This window comes from Pipistrellus kuhlii, unplaced genomic scaffold (assembly GCF_014108245.1).
Source record: "Pipistrellus kuhlii isolate mPipKuh1 unplaced genomic scaffold, mPipKuh1.p scaffold_m20_p_8, whole genome shotgun sequence".
Lineage (NCBI taxonomy): Eukaryota > Metazoa > Chordata > Mammalia > Chiroptera > Vespertilionidae > Pipistrellus > Pipistrellus kuhlii.
Genome location: NW_023425584.1, coordinates 66,242,094 through 66,262,082, shown reverse-complemented (window position 1 = coordinate 66,262,082; position 19,989 = coordinate 66,242,094). Strand labels below are relative to the sequence as shown.

The 19,989-nt window shown below is 38.8% G+C and overlaps 1 protein-coding gene across 1 annotated transcript in view; it reads right to left on the bottom strand.

The window, feature by feature from the left end:
• The window catches only part of XKR6 (XK related 6), a 218,084-nt gene extending 200,890 nt beyond the window's left edge, over positions 1-17,194 (bottom strand). The window contains exon 1 of the mRNA XM_036423775.2: positions 15,868-17,194. Within this exon, the coding sequence (XP_036279668.1) occupies positions 15,868-16,637 (770 nt within the window). The 5' untranslated portion in view covers positions 16,638-17,194. The remainder of the gene's footprint in view (positions 1-15,867) is intronic.
• Between the last annotated feature and the right edge of the window lie 2,795 nt (positions 17,195-19,989).

The window sequence follows — 19,989 nt, the reverse complement described above, 5'->3', positions numbered from 1 at the left end:
CCCAAACTGTGATAGAATAAATTTATTAAATTTATTAAAATGGGCTAATGTACACACCAAGGTAAGCGCCCCCCCCTTACCTCTCAAGTATAATAGTCTAATAAAATATTAATTACTTATTAGCCATACAGGTCAGAGATTTTAGTTTGCAAGAAAAAAATCAAGGATCTTTATCTAAACCACCAGTACAGTTTCAACTAGTGGTAAGATTATGTAGAGAAACTTTAATTATTAAATAATAGCCTCTAAATGAACATATATTTATTAATGTTTTAGTAACCTAATTTTAAAAAGCCAATTAAGAATATCAGAAAATGTAACCTAAATAATGTTTGAAATTAAAAGAATATCTTAAAAACATTAACTGTTAAACCTTCAATACTAAAGTAGCAGGTCTCTATTTTTAAAATATTGTATGGATTTCTATAAGAATGTATAAAATATTCTGACATGTTTTGATGAAAGCATTTTGGTTTCAGTTTAACATAAATTAAGATGCTTTAACACCTTTTCCAGGAAATTTTAGGTGATTTAAATTCATGTGGTTATTAACACACAAACAGAATTCATTAAGCTTTAGTGATATAAAGTTAGTATAAATTTCCAAATATAGGTATAAATTTTGCACAAATTTTAGGTTATATATTTGGTGGCCTGTAAATTAACACATGAAAAACAAAGAGTGACTTCTACTAGTAAAAGTAGTAACTGGGTAATAGTGCAGAACAAGGTCTCCAGGTACAGGACATGGTTTGTTAAAAGTTACATTAGCTGTGGTCACATATCCCAAACCAGATGAAGTATTTCTTAAAACTTGAAAACTGACAAGCCTCAAGCATAAGAGCCAAATGCTTTTTATTTTGTCTATGAAAGCCATTTTACCTTAGTGTAATTCCATCTGAAGAAAATTTATTTAAAACTCTAGTATTATTTCATTATATTTTAGTTTAATATGGATCACACTTAAAATGATTAAACTTTGTTATATTTTTTTCAATCTAATTTAAATATTTGTTTGACCTGACCAATTGAAATAGAGGTTGGGCTGTTTCTGTATGATCCTCAGGCTAAAAATAGTTTCTGTATTTTTTTAAAAGACACAATGAGAGAGAGGCCTGACATGGCTCATATATTGTAAATTATTAAATTAAAACATAAATCAAAGTTTTTTTTAAAAAAAATTCTCTTTTACCCTTTAATCAATAGAACACATGCACACACGTACACACATACACATACACACACACACACACACACACACACACTAAACCTCTTTTAAACTGAAGGCTGAAGGGTACCTGGGCTAAGCACAGATTATACAAAACTGTTACCTTTGCAGAAGTACATTCCTCAGCCTCCTTTAATCTGGGTACAGTCACAGGGCTACTTCTCTACAACAGAATGTCACCACAGTGATGTGTGTCACTTCAAGTTAGGGATTTTAAGAAACAATTATTCTTTCTCTACATTTTCTTTCTTTTCACTGGCTGAATGCCGAATGCTGAGTGTTGAGTCCCTAAAGGATGTCAAAGCCATCATCTGCCAGAGGACTCACAGTAGACAATACGTTTCTATGTGTTAAGCTAAAGAAATTTGTGTTATTATAGTTGAGGAAACACTGTAATAGTCACTAACAAACATGTTGTATATTCACTGCTTTTCATATTTAAGTAACTTCTATTTAATTTGGAAGTTCTCCCAAGCATCCTTAAAAAAAGAAAAAGAAAAAAAAAATCTCTTTGAAAACAGATTGTTTATATTGCTGTAAGCTGTCTGTTTATTCTACCCATCAGTCTTGTCTTTGACAACTGGCTACTATTGCTTTTTTTTTTTTTTTCCTGTTTACTATATGCTCAGATGAATTTTAATTTAAAGCCTCACTATAATCCTTTTTCAAAGAACTAAAGTTTAAAACCATTCCTGCTCCATATATTGTATGTAGTTCAAGTGCTGATATGGCATTGAGACATTATCACATTTCATCTAATGACTATGTTACAAAGCAGAAATTTAAAAGAGGATTGAGCCGAAACCGGTTTGGCTCAGTGGATAGAGCGTTGGCCTGCGGACTGAAAGGTCCCAGGTTCAATTCCAGTCAAGGGCATGTACCTTGGTTGCGGGCACATCCCCAATAGGGGGTGTGCGGGAGGCAGCTGATTGATGACTCTCTCTCATCGATGTTTCTAACTCTCTATCCCTCTCTCTTCCTCTCTGTAAAAAAAATCAATAAAAATATACTTAAAAAAAATAAAAGTGGATTGAAACAACCCCTGTTCACTTCTTTATTGTATAAAAAGGCCAACAAATCATGAGAAGTACAATATATTTCATTCAACCTCGAAACACTGCAGTATCTCCAAAACTAGAACTTCCCCAAACAAGAGAACCTTGACATTTTCAAGAGCTACATCTTGACACCATCACAGATTAAAAAATATATCAGTAATGCCACAGTGCATGCTTCTGTAACATGGATGCCTTCAACACATGACTGGCAAAATGCGAATGACAACAGTGTGATGAGGAAAGACTGTTGGTTCACGAGTGAATCTTCCCAGCATGTTAATGCTTGAAGCTATTAAAGGCAAAATTTTTCGCAAATAACAGGAAATAATGAAGACTAAGAAAAACAGTGAGCATCTTACCAAAGTGCCTCCCTTTGGTACAGGCACTGACAGCTGACTTAGTGGCTTCAATATCCATTGTTTCATTGCCTGATGATGCTGGGCACAAAAGAAGCTACAGCATGGATCAGAGCTTTAATTTTGGTGACAGTGGCCTCACAGAGAAGCTAATCCCTGTAAGAATATACGTATCAAAAAGAAAAGAATAAAGCATGTTCCAGGATAAAATAAAGCCTGGAATCACTAGGTATGATACGGAGTGCATATGTCACCACCTACTGTGCTAGCATTCTTATTTGGATTGTCATGTATTTGTTAATGCTTTGGTTACAAGGTTACATTTCTTTAATCAGGCGTCTTCAAACTACGGCCCACGGGCCACATGCGGCCCGCAGAGGAGTCTGATCCGGCCCGCCAGGTTTTTTGGGCAGTGAGCGCAGCCGAGGTGTTACAGTAGGAATTAGTAGTTCATATAGTCCGGCCCTCCAGCTCTCTGAGGGACCGTGATCTGGCCCCCACTTTAAAAAGTTTGAGGACCCCTGCAAGTAGTCTCACCTTAATCCTATATTTCTACAGCACTATTATTTTTAGTGTGATTTTGCAGAATGAGAGATTTTTCATGAATGCATATATCACATTACGGGAGATATGAGCATACCACAAACTGAAATGGTGAACTGCAAATGGCAAGCAAATAAGCAAGATGACAAACTGATCTCATAGCGACCCATTCAATATCCTGTAATGTACCTGACAAATACCATCTCCTTTAATCTTAGATTACTACACCTTGAAAGCTATCTAAAATTTATGTAGTACCTATCAAATAATGAAAACCTCAAATACAGTCTAAAAGTGCTTCAAACAGATGTAATTGCTTTTAAAGTCAGTTTTGTCTTGACAATTTTTGCTTAATCTGCACATGGAGTAACAGATCCTTTCTGTGGAATCTCTTCTCTTCCAACCCGAAGGCCCACCATTACCCACTAGGTCTCAGGAAAACCATTTTGCTTAAATTTTGAATATATAAATTCTTTAGTGCAAGGCATAATCTGTTCCTTCAGAGTCAGCTTTAATGAAAACTGCTTTACAGAAGGCAAAATGGAAGCATCCTAAATATACAGGGCTATTTATAACTACTATTTAGTTGACATCTCCAAAACTGTCTTCCTTATGACCAAGCAAAATGACAGCTTTGGAGTTTTGCTCATTTTGATCAGGATCACAGAGACTCCAACCCACTCTACACTGTACTTGCTTTTGTCCCATCTCTGCCAGCCATTGCCTCTCCTAGGATTTCTGATGAGCTTCCCCCAGCACTTTAGGTTTTGTCACCAGTGCCACAGTACATTCCTAGATCAAAAGGATATTATGTTGGTCCTTACCAGCATGAAGTAATAAAATAAAAAACTATATGGCCCCTTCCGATCCACTCCCCTAGCTATTCAACACCATGATCTATCAAACAAAATGTAGGTAAGTCATTTTTCTCTGCTCCCTTCACTTACATCTCTATTGATATTCATTTAATACCTTTTAGGTCAGTTCTCCCCTGTCACTCACCAGTTTCTTTTTATGAATCCTATCCTTGGCACCAATTTCAACAAATATAACATTTCTGAAAATTTGAGACATGAAATTAACACTCATTGAATATCAATTTTCCCAACACAGTAAAATACCTCTAACCTGGCACTTCTGAAATACCATTGTGATCATTTGTGTTAATAATGACCTTGAAGTTCTTCAAACTTCCAAAGAAGCTTCTGAGTCAAAGGAATATTCAGTTATATACCATACAGGTTTAATGTTAAATGTCTTGCCTGGCTGGTTTGGCTCAATGGACAGAGCAATTGGTCTGCTGACTGAAGGGTCCCAGGTTCATTTCTGGCCAACGGCTCATGCCTGAGCTGCAGGCTCGATCCCCAGTGGAGGTTGTGCTGGAGGCAGCCGATCAATGATTCTCATCACTGATGTTTCTCTCTCTCTCCCTTCCTCTCTGAAATCAAAGAAATGTGTGTGTTTTTAATGTTTTTACAGTATCCTGAATTTAACTATAGTATATGACAATCCATATGCCATAGTATACAGCAAATATAGCTACTCTTTTATTAATATACACTTTCATCAACCCATTCCAGCTAAAAATAAGGACCAATCAGAGACTGTCTAAATACGGTGTTCCAATAAAATCATCATCAGAGCTTCCTTTATACATTCCACCCCTCTGAATCTGACATGCCCAGTGCTTAAGTTTAAAAAACATTCCTGAATAAGTCTAATATAAACTCCTTCTCCTTGAGAACTAACACTGTAAAACTGGTAGAAATCAGCCTTTAAAACTATGTTTCTCATCCTTGTCTATCTACTGCTTGGGAAACTTACTGAAAACACAGACTTTTAAAATATATAGGTTCTGCCCTAGTCATTTGGCTCAGTGGATAGTGTCAGAACATGAAATGAAGGGTCACAGGTTTAATTTTTGTCCATGACATGTAGCTCGGTTGCAGGCTCAAAACCAGGTCCTGGTTGGGTACCTGTAGGAGGCAACCAATCCTCACACCAATGTTTCTCTCTTTCATCTATCCTCCTCCCTTCCACTCTCTCTAAAAATCAATGTGAAAGTATCCTCGGGTGAGGATTAATAAAGCATATAGGATCCTAAACATATTGGACCATAATCTCATATGATGGAATTCAAGTATCTGACTCCCCAAGTAACTCCATTGCACAGCCAAGGTTTGCAAACAAATGCTTTTAAGCCCTTATGGAAAGAGGTATTGCTGCTCTTGCTGTTTCCAACAGGTCAACAGAGAACCAACCAACATATGGGTACAGCATTTAGGTGAGACCTGCAGGAATGAAGAGTGGCCTAGAGGGTATTGCCAACACTAAAAATTCCTTCTAATGTGGCTATCACAGGATTGGAAGGTATGTCTACCTGAGGAAAGAGATTGGGGTAAAGTGCTGAAAATAATTTGAATCACATTAGTGGTTATAATCAATTAAAAGAGTCATAAGCCTACCCTAGTCTCTGCAAAGGTCTCAAAGAACTTTCTCCTCGAGAGGTCCCAGTGGTTCAAGAATATCATTCCTCCACTTTCAATAAGCCAGAACAGCAAAATCCCACAGTAAAGCCAAGTAATTAGTGACCATTATAAGAGAAGACTGCTGAAACCGGTTTGGCTCAATGGATAGAGCGTCGGTCTGCGCACTGGAAGGTCCCAGGTTCAATTCCGGTCAAGGGCATGTACATTGGTTGCGGGCACATCCCTGGTAGGGAGCGTGCAGGAGGCAACTGACTGATGTCTCTCTCTCATTGATGTTTCTAGCTCTCTATCCCTCTCCCTTCCTCTCTGTGAAAAATCAATAAAATATATATTTTTTTAAAAACGAGAGAAGACTGATGTACAAAAACTGCACATATTTTGCCATTGGTGACTGGCTTCAAAGCCTTCCTCCACCAGTTAAGTGACATATTGGATAGATTACTTAACCTCTCTAAATTCATACCATCACCTGTAAAATAGATCTGAAAAACATGCAAATTTAAATGAGACAATATTTGTAAAAAACAGCATTTTCAACATATTATGGTTTCCTTTCCTCCTTGGTGATTTCTATTTGTCTCTTGCACTCTCCCTAATACGTCTATTAGCCCTTACTCAAGTTATTGTTATTAATACAGGGAACACGAGGCATGAACTTTGATTCTGTTCCTCCAAAACTAACATGAAGCTTAAACTCTGACAACCCATTGAAAATATACCAGTGCCTAGATTCATATAGTAACGGACAGATTTGTTTTTTCTCTCAGGTCCTGATACCAGTAAAGCAAATGGCTCTCAAACTTTAGAGAAGGGAAGAATTACTAGAAATGTTGTTTAAAATATAATCTCATTTCCCACCAATAATTTCATAACTGATTCAAGCAAGGATTCTCAATGGCCACTAAAACTACTAGGTAAAATGTTATTAGGAAACAGCATAGTGACACCTTTTCAAAATATTACCCCATGAGTTACTTACTGATTGCAATCAGGAAAATGTACTTTTATCTGGCAGTCAGAGCCTTAATCAAGAGGTAAACTTAGCATTGCTAATAGTGGAATGAATGAGGATGTGCCTACTGATACAATGCATATATAAAGTATAAGTACCGTGTTTCCCCGAAAATAAGACATCCTCAGAAAATAAGACCTAGAGCATCTTTGGGAGCAAAAATTAATATAAGACACTGTCTTATTTTCGAGGAAACAGGGTAGTACTTTTGACTAAAATATGTAGCCTGAATATAATCAAGACCCTAGATGCAACTTACAGTTTACCTATAATATAGAAGATAGACAACATATGTAGGAAACAATTAGGCAATATAAAAAAGCTGACCTAGACTCTGCAAAGGCTGATGTCATAAAGGAAAAACATATATGGGGATTGTTCTAGAATTAAAGAAACATAAAGGCAATACTTGATTTTAGATTAGATTTCTGTTTGCAGGTGAAAAAAAACTATAAAAGACATTGTTGGGGACAAGTGGGCAAATTGGAATGTGAAGCAGCTACCAGATAATTTTATAGAATTATGGAATAATTATGGGATTATTGTTAATTTTCTTAGGGTAATGATATTTTATCTATGCAGAATTACTCAATTTACTATTTGAAGTGAAGTATGGAGAGATACAACTGCATAATACATGTTAAACACATGTCTATGTTAATTACTGAATCCAGGTGTTCAAAATACTACTCTTTCTAGTCTGCATGCTTAAAAGTTTCAATAGCCCTAATCAGTTTGGCTCAGTGAGTAGAGAGTCCTCCTGTGGACTGAAAGATCCCAGGTTTGATTCCAGCTAAGGGCACATATCTTGATTTCGGGCACATCCCCAGTAGGGGGTGTGCAGGAGGCAGATGATCGATGTTTCTCTCTCATTGATGTTTCTAACTCTCCATCCCTCTCCCTCTCTGTAAAAAATCAATAAAATACATATTTTTTTAAAATTCCAATAATAAAAACTGAGCAAAAATACACATTCCCTGGCCCTAAACTCCAAGGCTCTAGTTCCTTAATCCTGTAGTAGACCCATAAATCCACATTTTAACAAGCTCTGAGCTATTCCAAAGCAGAGGGTTCTCTGACCACTCTAAGAAACATGGCTGAAGAGAGAAGGTGCAGTGTGTCTGCTGTCTGGAGGAGCCTGGGTTCCTAATTCCCAGCCAGCACTCTTTTATTGACAGGCTCCCCAAGCCATGGACTTGGTATTTTCCTCACCTTTGCCATCTTTCTTTATGTTTCCAGTATATTTAAGATGGAATGAAAAGGGGGCATAATGGTGAAAAAGCAAGTTTCTATTTGATGTACCTATGAGCATCCAGCCAGGGTTATCAATAATTACTCTACCTCCCTTCCAAAAGTACTGTGAAGAAAACTGTTGCTTACCTTTCTGTGAACTACTCAAATTTCTTCCTAGAAATGAATGATGAGTATACAAAACATGCTCTAGAATGGATGACCAAGATAAAACAAAAATAGCTTCCTCAAATAAAAATAAATTTAAAAAAGCAAAAATGTTACACTCAAAATAAGTTATTTTAAAAACTATTATACTTGTTTGATATATTTCAGGATAAAAGTGATATTTATACCTATCCAAAAAGAAACTTTTTGTTAGCAATATGCAAAATACCTTAGGACATTGTGGTTTGTTTTAAGGTATATAAGATAATATGATATACCAGATCTATCCCCCATAGGCACCTAAACTCCAAGGGACTCCATGAGACTTGCAACCAGGAGAGCAACGGGTAGTGGCAGCTCATCCTGGGTAACCCCACTGAACCTGTCTCCAAGGTCCCCTTTTCTCTGACTTCTCGTTGAGCCAAAGCAACCCAGCCTGGGCTCTGCTGTTGAGTCTTCTATGCCCTTCTTTGTTTCACTGTCCTTCTAGTAAATGAGTTTTTATGCAGTCAATAAATTCTTGCTTGCTCTTTTGAAAAAATAAATTTTTTAAACAGAAAACTATAAAAAATAAGTAATGTAAAATACTTTCATTATACCTAAAATTGCAAGTTCACAAAATTAGCTAATAAACCAGCATAACAAGTTTCTCAAGAAGTCTAATCTACTATAAATGCTAACATTAACAGGAGAGATATATATGCTTGATAGTAACCAAAGTGACTAAAAATAATGAGAAATTATTTAAGAGTAAGTCAAAATAATAAGCTCTGGGCCTATTCCAAAGCAGAGGGTTCTCTGACCACTCTAAGAAACATGGCTGAAGAGAGAAGGTGGAGTGTGTCTGCAGACAGGACTTCAAACAATTCCTGGAAAACCTATACATTTTTTAATATTTTAATTGTTCAAATTAGAGTCTAAAAGTTCTTCTTTAAAACTTCAGAGCATTAACACCATAATACTTTTCAAAATTGAAAGGACCTTAAAGATCTATCAATTTAACTCATTTGCTAAATACAATATGATGAAACTACTATCAGAGTTTTTAGTAAATTGTAGAATGATAAATCTGATTTCTCAACTCCAATGCTCCCTTTATTAGGGGCGGGGAACGACTGGCCCACAGGCCAAAACCATTTGGTCTGGCCCTGCCAAGGCAGTAGGGTGAGTTAATTAAATGTTTGATCAAATACAGCAGGCTAATTTTTAAGCTGATAATATGGTATGGCCCAAGAATGATGTTATAAATATCCTAGTGGCCCTTAGCAGAAAAAAGGTTCCCTACCCCTATGATACCATGAAATGCCCTCTGCTTTTTAATTAGTTAAAATATCTCTAATAGTAGTGAATAGTGAAATGTCTTCAGGCAACAGACAATTCATTGAACTTTTTTAATGAGGTTATATTTTCATGATTTTTTTTTTAACTTAACTCATTCTGAGCTAAACAAGAAATCCAGAATTTCTGAATAAAAGGAAGTAAATGAACAAAATATTCTGGGGAGTAAACTAAAGTTTTAGCCCCAAATTATCTGCAGAGAGCATACTATAAAAGCAAACCAATCCATGGTGAAAATAGCAAAATTTACTACACGGTTTATTTATTTTTGCATCCTACAGAATCTTTTCAACAGTCCAGAAATTATCCATTACATAAACCTAACTAATTGACCTTTTGGGTAGTTTGAAAAATCAAAGCAAATGATATAAAAGACAGAAACGAACTGCTTGTGAATTCTGATATGTGCCTATTATATTTCTGAACTGCTAGACTTCTGAAATACAGATTTTGAGGTTTTGTTCTTAGGTCATCCTGGAAATAACTATTTTTTATCACTAGTTGCAATTTTACTCAAAGTATGGCATTTTTTCATAACCTTCACTTAAAAATTCACCGTAAATGTCAAGTTTTTACTGTTTCTGTTCACTCAAAAATAATCTTCAGAGTTGTTCTCTTCATAGTTACTCTCCTTTAGAAAGTACTAGCTCCCTGTCTAAATTTAATTCACAGCTAATCATGTTTTTCTATAATTTTTCAAATGAGGATAACTAGATGACACTTTATGTTATTAAATTTGTCCCTTTTTTCTTGATGGTATCAAAATGCCTTGCCCATTGCAAGATCATAAAATTATTATCTTACACTTTCTTCTAGAGTTTTTACAGTTTAGTATTTTATTACATCTTTCATTCTTTTAGAATTTTTGTTTATGTAGAGATCAACTTTCCCCCCTAACTGGATAGTCAACTGCCTCAGTATCGTTTGTTAAATGATCTTGTTCCCATTCACTGATTGGAAGTACTAGCTTTACTGTCTAAATTCCCAGGAACCTGTCAATTTATGTTGCTTTTTCTGCTTCACTACCTCTATGCTTAATTCCTCTGCCAGAAGCACATTGTTCAAATTATTAATACTTTAAAGCAGCGTTTTTCAACCGCTGTTCCGCGGCACACTGATGTGTGCCGTAGGTGCAGACAAGACAAGAATTTTATAATTTTTCACTATTTTGTTTACTTAATATTTCATAATAAAGTAATTATAAAATACTTTCTTTGTGTTTATTTGATTCCTATTCAAGAGAATTACTTTATATATAGTCAATATAGGCACAGAGTTAAATTTTTTAACATTTTCTAATGGTGGTGTGCCTCGTGATTTTTTTCATGAAACAAGTGTGCCTTTGCCCAAAAAAGGTTGAAAAACACTGCTTTAAAGCACATCCACTTTCTAATAAGGTAAATCTCAACATTTTTTTCAAGGTTATTTTTACTAAAAGACACATTTACTTTTCTCAGATCAATTTTTCTCAAGTTTCTCCTCAAAAATTCCATTGAATTTTGAACCAGAATTCCATTAAATTTATGGATACACCAAAAAAAATTATATTTTTACAATACTGAAATTCCTGCCCAGTAACATGCAGACATATAAAGCCCTCTTTAAACAGACATACAGGCACACACACTCATAAATACATGTATATAATCTTTTAATGTAACTATAACTAGTCCACCAGCTCCACAAGAATGAATTTCTTAAATCACGAGATCTTAGAGATAGAGGGATATTACAGATCGCTTAGTCCAATGCCTCTTATAATCCCAGTTATGTTTACCTCAAGCCTACTTAAGAGAATCACTTTAAAATTAAAATATACCTTTTACATTCAACATAATCATAAAAGCACTATTTGAATCACATAAAAGGCAGAGAAGTGGGCTACACTGATTGAAAACTGCTCTGAATTTAGGAATCCTTTAAAAAGGTAAGATGCATACTTGGGCTCAAAGGAAAAAACACTGAGTATCATAAGTGCATACACTGGAGACAGCCCCAGGTGCTTTTAGACATGCGTGTTTCCAAGGTGAAGTCATTTTGTTATGGTTTTGTCCAGGAACCAAACTTCAGAGTACCAAATTATTCCATTCCAAATTGTTCCATCATATTTATTGTTCATATTTATTAAGAACAAATCCAATAACAATCTCCAAATGAAACAAGCCTGAAACCCAATTCTAAATGTGTTTCTCAAACCTGGCTGCACATCTGACCACCTGTGGAGCTTCTAAAAATAACACTGCTTAGGTCCCACCTTGGGATTCTTCTTCAGCAGGCCCAGCAATGCGAGAGCATTTCTTTCTTTTTGTATTTTTTTTAAAGCCAGAGTTAAAACACAACTATTCTAAACAAACAAACAAACAAATGAACAAAAAACACTATTCTAAAATATTTAATAAGACCAAAGCCCCATAACACACACATTTAAAAAGTATATTTACCTCTTCACCGGCCCAGCAACATTTACTGCTGATTATCTATGGAGCTATGTCCCTATGACCAAAGTCTTAAAAACAAACAAAAAATACTAAAACAAAGCTTTACTGTTCAGATATGTGATGCCATTATAATATTTGAAGCTCCTTTTTCTTCTTTCTCCCTTGAAGGCAATCCTCTACCCCAAAAGAAAGGGAAGCTGATATTCCCTTTAAAAGTCACAAATACCATTAAGATCTTAAGCAATTCCTCTTTTACTTTGTAAAACAGAAGGGTGAAAGCATAGTCATAAGAAATATAAATAAAAAGGGAGATTAGTGATTTAGCTATGACATAAGTTGAAAATTCAAAGAACTATTGCTTCTAGACTGCAGAGAACTGCCAACACACTTAAGCACCCTCTAAATGTAGCACAAGAGCAAAGAAAGGCTAATATATTGAAGGAAAAACTTACATACAACAATGCAACATGCAAACTAAATCAAAATGTTCCTAAAGTCTAACCCTCCAAGAAAATGATCTCACTTCCTAATAACAACACATTGTACTGAATTAAGGCCCAGTGGGACTCATATTCCCAGTATGAGTGACTCATATACTTGTTACCCCTAGGAAAAGCACCTGCAAAATAGAACACATATGGCTACAAAGGAAGTTACATGTTAATTATGAGGGTAAAAGATGCATTAAATAAGCCCAGTAGTGCTATGCAAAGAAGGCATCCCACAGACTACCTTTCCATGCTCCAATTTTGGCCCAGCCAAAAATACTTTCCTACGTTCTGCAAAGTTTTTTGGTGAAAGAGATGTCCAGATTTTCCATCTTGAAAAGAAAGTCAACATGCATAGAAGTTTACCGCCTTACTATAAAGGCAAACTAAATTTTCTTAAGCACTGTGCTTTGTCCAAGCTGAAGTCAAATAATTTTACATTTAAAAAACAAAAGCATGTGAAGAGACAGGTACTCATGCTTTAGTGGAATCAGCTTTAACTATGTACTACTTCACCAACTTCTTTTCTTCTGTGGCCCAAGTCAATGGTATAATTCTTAGATCTTAACCTTTATATAGCATGACCACATAAAATAGCAAAATTCAAGTAATTAATATGAATAAGAAAACAATTGTAACCCCAAAGGAGCTGCAGTAAAAACTGAGATGATGTATGTTTATACACACTGACAAGTAATTTGCCAAGAGATTAAAACAAGAATAAAACCCTTTCTCCTAAGCTTCCCATGTGAATTTCTATTCAAGCCACATGCCTAGCAGGTATTAAAGAGCAGACTCTGCTCCTGCAGTTTTTCAAGCACAACCAGCTTGTTGGAAAAAAGATAAAAATAAAATCCTTCCTCCTCAAGAAGTATTTCCTCTGAAGTATTGCTATGTTAGAATAAATAACTTCACTGAATTAGCATCTCTTTTAAAACATTATACTTTTAAACTTATTGAAATATTTAGACATATATTCTAATCTTGGGGGGGAAAAAAAAAGACTAAAATAATGCAGACAATATAATCACGTGCACCTTTTAAAACAAACCAAATAGCCTGGCAGGAGTAGCTCAGTGGTGGAGCGTTGACCTATGAACTAGGAGGTCACTGTTCAAGTCTGGTTGGGGCACATGCCCGGGTTGTGGAATGATACCCAGTGGGGGTGTGCAGGAGGCAGCTGATCAATGAGTCTCTCTCAACACTGATGTTTCTCTCTTCCTCTCCCTTCCTCTCTGAAATCAATAAAAACATACTTTAAAAAAACACACACACACACAAAAACAAATGTGTGTGTCTGTGTCTGTCTGTGTGTGTATCTGTAGATCTTGAAATATCAATGAATATCTGGGAAAATAATGCACTGCCATTTTAAACAGCCATAAAAGCTAAATTTACACTTAAAATGCACTTGTCAGTTTATTCCAAAATCTGGACTTCTATTCTGCCCAAATACAATTAAGATTTAGGTCGGTTGAGGGAAAATTACCCTACCTAAAAATTTTGTGAAACTGAACTCCAATTTCATTATATCTCGAAAGCTTACTTCTAATAAATAGCTAGGGTGGATTACATTAGAAACAATTCTCTCAGGAATTTTAACCTGACACCAAGTTTTTGATTGCCCACACTTAGCAATCTAAGTCATGGAAAGAGATAAGTGACTTCAGCTTGTTCAGTTATTAAATACATGCTGTTAAAGTTTGCTGCTATTTCAAAATCTTTCTCTTCTCCATAGTTTTTGTCCCTCTCCCCCTATATTCCTTTATACCTTATCAAGCTGGAAGAAATCACAATAGGTATCCCCAATATCGAACACAGTACCTTAGATTCACTATTGAGTTTATGGGTGTTTTAAGTTTAGATTTCAAATTCAAAATATTTTTCAAAATTGTACTTCACCACAAGCTATGCTCAAAATAGCTAAAAGTCAACTACTTTTTTTTTTTCCTCCTATTTCATTCCCCCCTCTCCTTATAAATTTATCAACAGGAAACAAATTATCTACAGAAAATATAGCTAGAAAAAAGGCTGCTTGGTTCAATTCAGGAACACCAATAAACAACCCTGGGTGGACCAGGAAGCCACTTACATGTCTTCTATTCAGAATTTGCATGTAAATTTCATGGGACAGAGTTCTTACAGTCACTTTCAAGATTCCACTAACTCAATCCCATGCTTTCTGAAACATTTTTTTTTTTTTTTTGGAAATTCTGAACAGAGATCTGCACAAACATTCAAAAGACATGAACTTGATCTTAGTTATCTAAAATACTGAGCACCTAAAATCTCCTACTAGGTGGAGGAGTCAGAACAATCAAGGCAAAATGTCTTCTCACAGAAGCAATCTACCTCAAGAGCTCTGTGTAATTCATCCTCAATGCGATTTTTTTCTCTCTCTTGAAAATGCTCTTATCTACAACTCACTGTTCCCAAAATACACTCAAACTGATTTAAGTTTGAGAGCACAGATTTACCAAGATTTTAATAGGATCATTTCCTTAGTTTAGCCATGTAAGGCTGCTGGCAGGAAGCACATCTGCAAATGGTGTTTGAGGGATTCACCTGGCACACGGGAAATTTACAAAAGGGTTTTGAAAGTGCTGCAGGGCCAAGCTCAGGGCTTGTGGAGATGCACATCACCTACACACTGGCCTGGCTACCGAAACCGAGCTTCCATCGGAATAGGTGTCTGGGTGGCTGATTTTCTGGAGGTGAGAATTAAAAACAAACGCTTACACTCATCGCACACTACACAATTCTACCTGTCACTAAGAAAAGGGCACGTCTAATCCAGAGAGAGAGAAAAAAAAAGTCATTTTTTTTCCTTCAAGGAGGGCAGCGGTTTGGAATCATTTGCTGGGGATGGGATTGCAGGAAGGGGGAGGGGAGGGGGCGTGGAAGAAGGGAGTGCTAAATAAAGAGGCAGCAAGGGGGTTTGCACAGGGCCCCACACAGGCCACTGCGGAGAGAAGTCGGGGGAAGAGGGGAAGATGTCTCACCGGGGGACAAAACCGAGTGCAAACCGGCTGGAGGAAGGAAGGTTCCCACCACCACCACCACCACCACCACCACCATCACCACCTCGCCCCAGGAGAAGAGCTGGGGTGCAGATAAAAAGCTCCAACGGCTGGTTATCTTAAGATCCAGGGGAAAGGGACAACGGGGATGCCGAGGTCTACAGAGATGGGGGGAGGGGAAGGATGAGGCAGGGTCTCTCTGCTAAGTGCGAACCAAGGATGCAGACAAACAGCAGGACTTGGGCCTCCCTGGGCCAAAAGGCGTGGTCAAGGTTCCATCCAGATAAAAAAAGATGGGTCTTTTGGAGATGCCAGGGGGAAGTGCGCGTCCAGCCCCTCCTTCAAGACCCCGGGCCCGGCGCGTCCGAGGGGCCCACCTGCGAGGCACCCCGAGGGCGGAACGCGCCCCCCTAAGGCCCTGGCCTCGCCCCGAGGGGGCCCTTTCGCAGGACCGCTGGCCAAGCCCCCGCCCCCATCTCCATCCCCGCAGTGCTCTTACCTCCACACCTGCCCCATCTGCAGCAGGTGGATGACCGACTGCCAGATCCACACGGAGAGGCGGCAGAGGCGCTGCGCCCCCGGCGTGGCCGAGCCCCCCGCGCCCGGGCCGCCGCGGGCCGCGCCGTGGCCGTAGCCGGCCCCCATCATGGGGGGACCCCGGCTGCTGAGCCCCTCCACGGCGCCCAGCCCGCCGCCCGTGTAGTCCTGCACGAACCAGCGGAAGCTCAGGCTCTGCACCAGCAGCGACGGCACCAGCACGAAGAAGAGGGTCAGCCCGAAGTAGGTGTAGTCCCCCTTGCGGTAGTAGTCGAGGGCCAGCCACAGGTCGGTGCCCACGTCCCCGAAGAAGACCAGCAGCGCCAGCACGATCCACAGGCAGTCGAGCCACGGCCGCTCCACCTGCGGCGGCGGCGGCCGCGCGGCCGAGGGCGTCGGGGGGTGGCGGTCGGCGCCGGCGGCCCCGGGCGGCTGCAGCGGCTGGTCCCCCCCGTCGGCGGCGGCGGCGGCGTTGCGGCGCGGCTTCTTGCCCAGGAGGGAGCGCAGGCAGGCGGAGCGGCAGCCCCAGTAGCACGAGGAGGTGTTGCAGCAGTGGCAGATGTGCAGCGAGCTGCTCTCGCCGGGCTCGCTGCCGTCCCCGCCGCCGCCGCCGCCGCAGCCGCCTCCCCCGGGCTCCCCGTCCTCCTCGCCGCCGCTGCCCACCGCCTCGTCCAGGTTGTGCAGCTGGGCGAAGCCCACCCCCACGCCACCGCCATCGGATTTCGCCGCCATCTTGACTCTCTTCCCAGCTCCGGAGGTTGGGGGGGGGAGGGACGGGTGGGGGGAAAAGAAGGCAGGGAACGGGGAGGGGGGGAGAAACGAATGGAGAGGAAGGGGGGCGGGGAGGAAGCGGGGGAGCTAACGAACGAGGGGGGAGTGGGCCGGGGAACCCCCTCCGCTTCCGGGTAGTCGGCGTCACTTCCGGGCGAGCCCCCCAATCACACGGCGCCCGTAGCTCCCCAGCCCTACCCACCCGGCCAAGATGGCCGCCCTCCTATGCCTCAGCTGCTGGGCGGGGGGCCGGGGGGTTCTCCCCGCCAGGGCTCCCCTTCCCCTCTTCCGTTGACCCCGAAACCCATCAGGTTGACCCCTCGGCGTTTCTGAACCCCGCTGGGACGAGTGAGGCGGTCCAAAGTGATCCCTGGAGGGGGCAGTGCCAGACGTTTTGGGGTCCCCTTCCTCAGCGTCGCAGCTCACAGCTTTCTTCCCGGAGAAACGCCCCCTAACACCCTCCCGGCCGCTGGCGGAGGGGCGGGATTTCTGGAGGAAGGGGCGGAGCTAGTGCAAAGCAGGTGATTACGTGTCACTTCCGGGAGATAGGATGACCTCATTGTATAGTTAGACACCCCCCCTCCCCATCAGAATGGTTATGTCTCACCTCTTTGGCTGTTTTGTGTGTGTGTTTCTTTCAAAAGTACCTTTTATTCTTTTCTTGTTTGGGGGTCTTTAGAAATTACAGAAGTCAGTTTAGATTCCTACTCACAACATACTGATTCTCACTTCTATTTAAATACCTCCTTCCTCTTTTTACCTCTGTTGACCCCCAGATTTTCCTGTCCCTGACAACTTAACCATCTTTTGTAATAAAGTTTTCACAGTTCCCTTAAGAAAACTCCAGGCAAAATCCAGTTAAACATCAGCCTGATTGCATCTTGAGTGTTGGAGCAAAGATTGAATTGGCACATTGTGACCTTGAGTGTATCATCTTCCCCCACTGATGTATTTCTATCAACTTTTTTTTTAAGTATGAGATTTTAAAATTCTGTGACTTTAATTTGGAAAATTTAGAACTAGCAAGGGGTTAAGCTGTATCAATAACTTTTCAGGCTATTTGAATGTGTGAAGATTGCCTTTTAGAATTTTTGGTGCTAAGGCTCTGACAGTAAACATAGCTTTAAATGAGTGAAAATGTTATCAATGTGCTATGTCATTAAAATAGGTGCAGGGTAAACTATTTAATCTTAACAAATTACAAAGTGAAGCAGCACTGAATGGATTTAAATTATAATAATCTTTCAGTGAAAGTATATTTACAGAAAGTACCCACTGAGAATTTTTACACCAGTCATTTGCTTTGGGGGGTAGAGGAATAATTCCAAAATCTTTTGGATACAAGTCATATAGCTGTAGCCTTTTATTTCATGCTATGATTTAAGCCTCTTTTTCTATGGTAGTAATACTTCTAGCCAGCTGGAAAGGGTTATTTCTGCATATAGATGGGGTTCTATTTCTTTCTTTGCTGAATTTGAATTAACACCTGAGAAAGATGGCATAAACATACAGTAGGATTGCCCTGGGTTGGATCCCAATTCCACAGAAATAATGTGAATGATGTGAGCAAGAGAGTTGACATCTTTAAACTTCAATATCCCATGTTATGTAATGGAAATAATAATAGGGCTTTCTTTGAAAAGTTTTTGGACAAATTAAAAGTGGTAATCCATTCAAATCTCTCACCATGATACTTGATAGATAGTAATAGAGAATAAACACTAAATAAATGGTAATTGCCATTATCATTATTGTTATTATTATCACTATTGTTGTTAATATATTAGCATAATACCAACATATAGTTGCTTAAATTGTATCATTCAAATTTAGTATCTCTAATAAATGAAAGTATTTTTAAGTAAGTATAGGAAATAAATACAATTAATTTGTGTTTTAAAATATATTTCCTCCATTTAAGCCTGTGAGGCTACGAAATGAGATTCAAAAGCAAGTAGTAATGGCATATTTATGAGTTATATTTCTCCCTGCCCTAAAAGAACATAAACTACTAATGAAATTAGTTAAGTAAGTTACACACACTCTATAAGGCTGACTAATGAGATTGAATCAAAAGTACTTTCACAATTGAAGTTTCAAGTAGATTTATAAGAATCACAGACTATCAAGTGATTTCAACTTCACATTTGCTGTTTCAACAATTTTATACTGCATTATTGGGAAGTGATACTCTGTAGAACCCAGGAGGTTCTAAAATTAAAATATCTTACAATGATAATACAGCTATCATGAGACTCACTGAAAGGTTAACATAAATTTGGACTGTGTGATGGATGAATGGTACTTTATTTTTTACCTGGACTTTTGGAGCAATTAAGTATTCCAAGTAAGTTCATTACTTAGCACAGTACTGAACACTTCATGGGCTCTCAATAAATATTGGTTACATGAATGAATGAGTTGATTAAATTAATTTTCCAGATAACTGAAATTTACCCTTCCAAGTGTCCACCCAAATTGTATTTTATACTTCATAAAACCCATTGATGTATTAGAAAGATACCTCTATTTAGTAATAAGGGGTGTGGTGAATTAATAAAAAGAAATGCATTGCCCAAAGGTCTGCTTTCTTAACAGCACAGCAGTTAACCTTTTCTTGATGACTTGACTTTAAGGTGGTTTTATGCTAAGAACCTCTAATTCCATGGGCCTGCTAAGGAGCCGCCCCAGGCCTACTAGACACATTTGTTGTTGTTTACAAATAATTTTTTTAATCTCTGCTTTTCATAGTGCAGTCAGTTAACAACTTTGACCCTTATTCCACTCAGATATAGGCTGGGAAGCCAAACTATAAATATATAAAATAACAGTCCATTTTTAGAGCCTCTTCCATGAGTAAAATAAGACAGATACAATATATGGAAATTGTGGCATAGATTTTGGTTGTTTAGAAAAACCTTTGGGGTTTTTCTTCCCAATTCTCTGCTATTTTCAGAACAGCAAAGAGCGGAAAATTAGTATTGAATCCTATTATATATTATACACAGCCCCAAATATTATTCCAAAATTCATGGAGATTAGTATCTCCATATTAATGGTCTAGAAAAGAGCCTTGAGTCTACCAAATAACTTAGGTAGAGTCACATCCATGGGAGGTTTAATTCCAAAGCCTAAACCATTGCCCCGGGCCAAGAAGTTACTCTCCCCTAGAAATGAAGTCAGTGTTACTGTATTAGTACTGGAGAGACCCAATTATGATGGATGATAACATATCTAGGAGACAGAAAACTTGAATTCCAACATGAAAATTTGCCCTAGCAAAAGCATTACAGAGGGGCTTCCTCAAACGTTC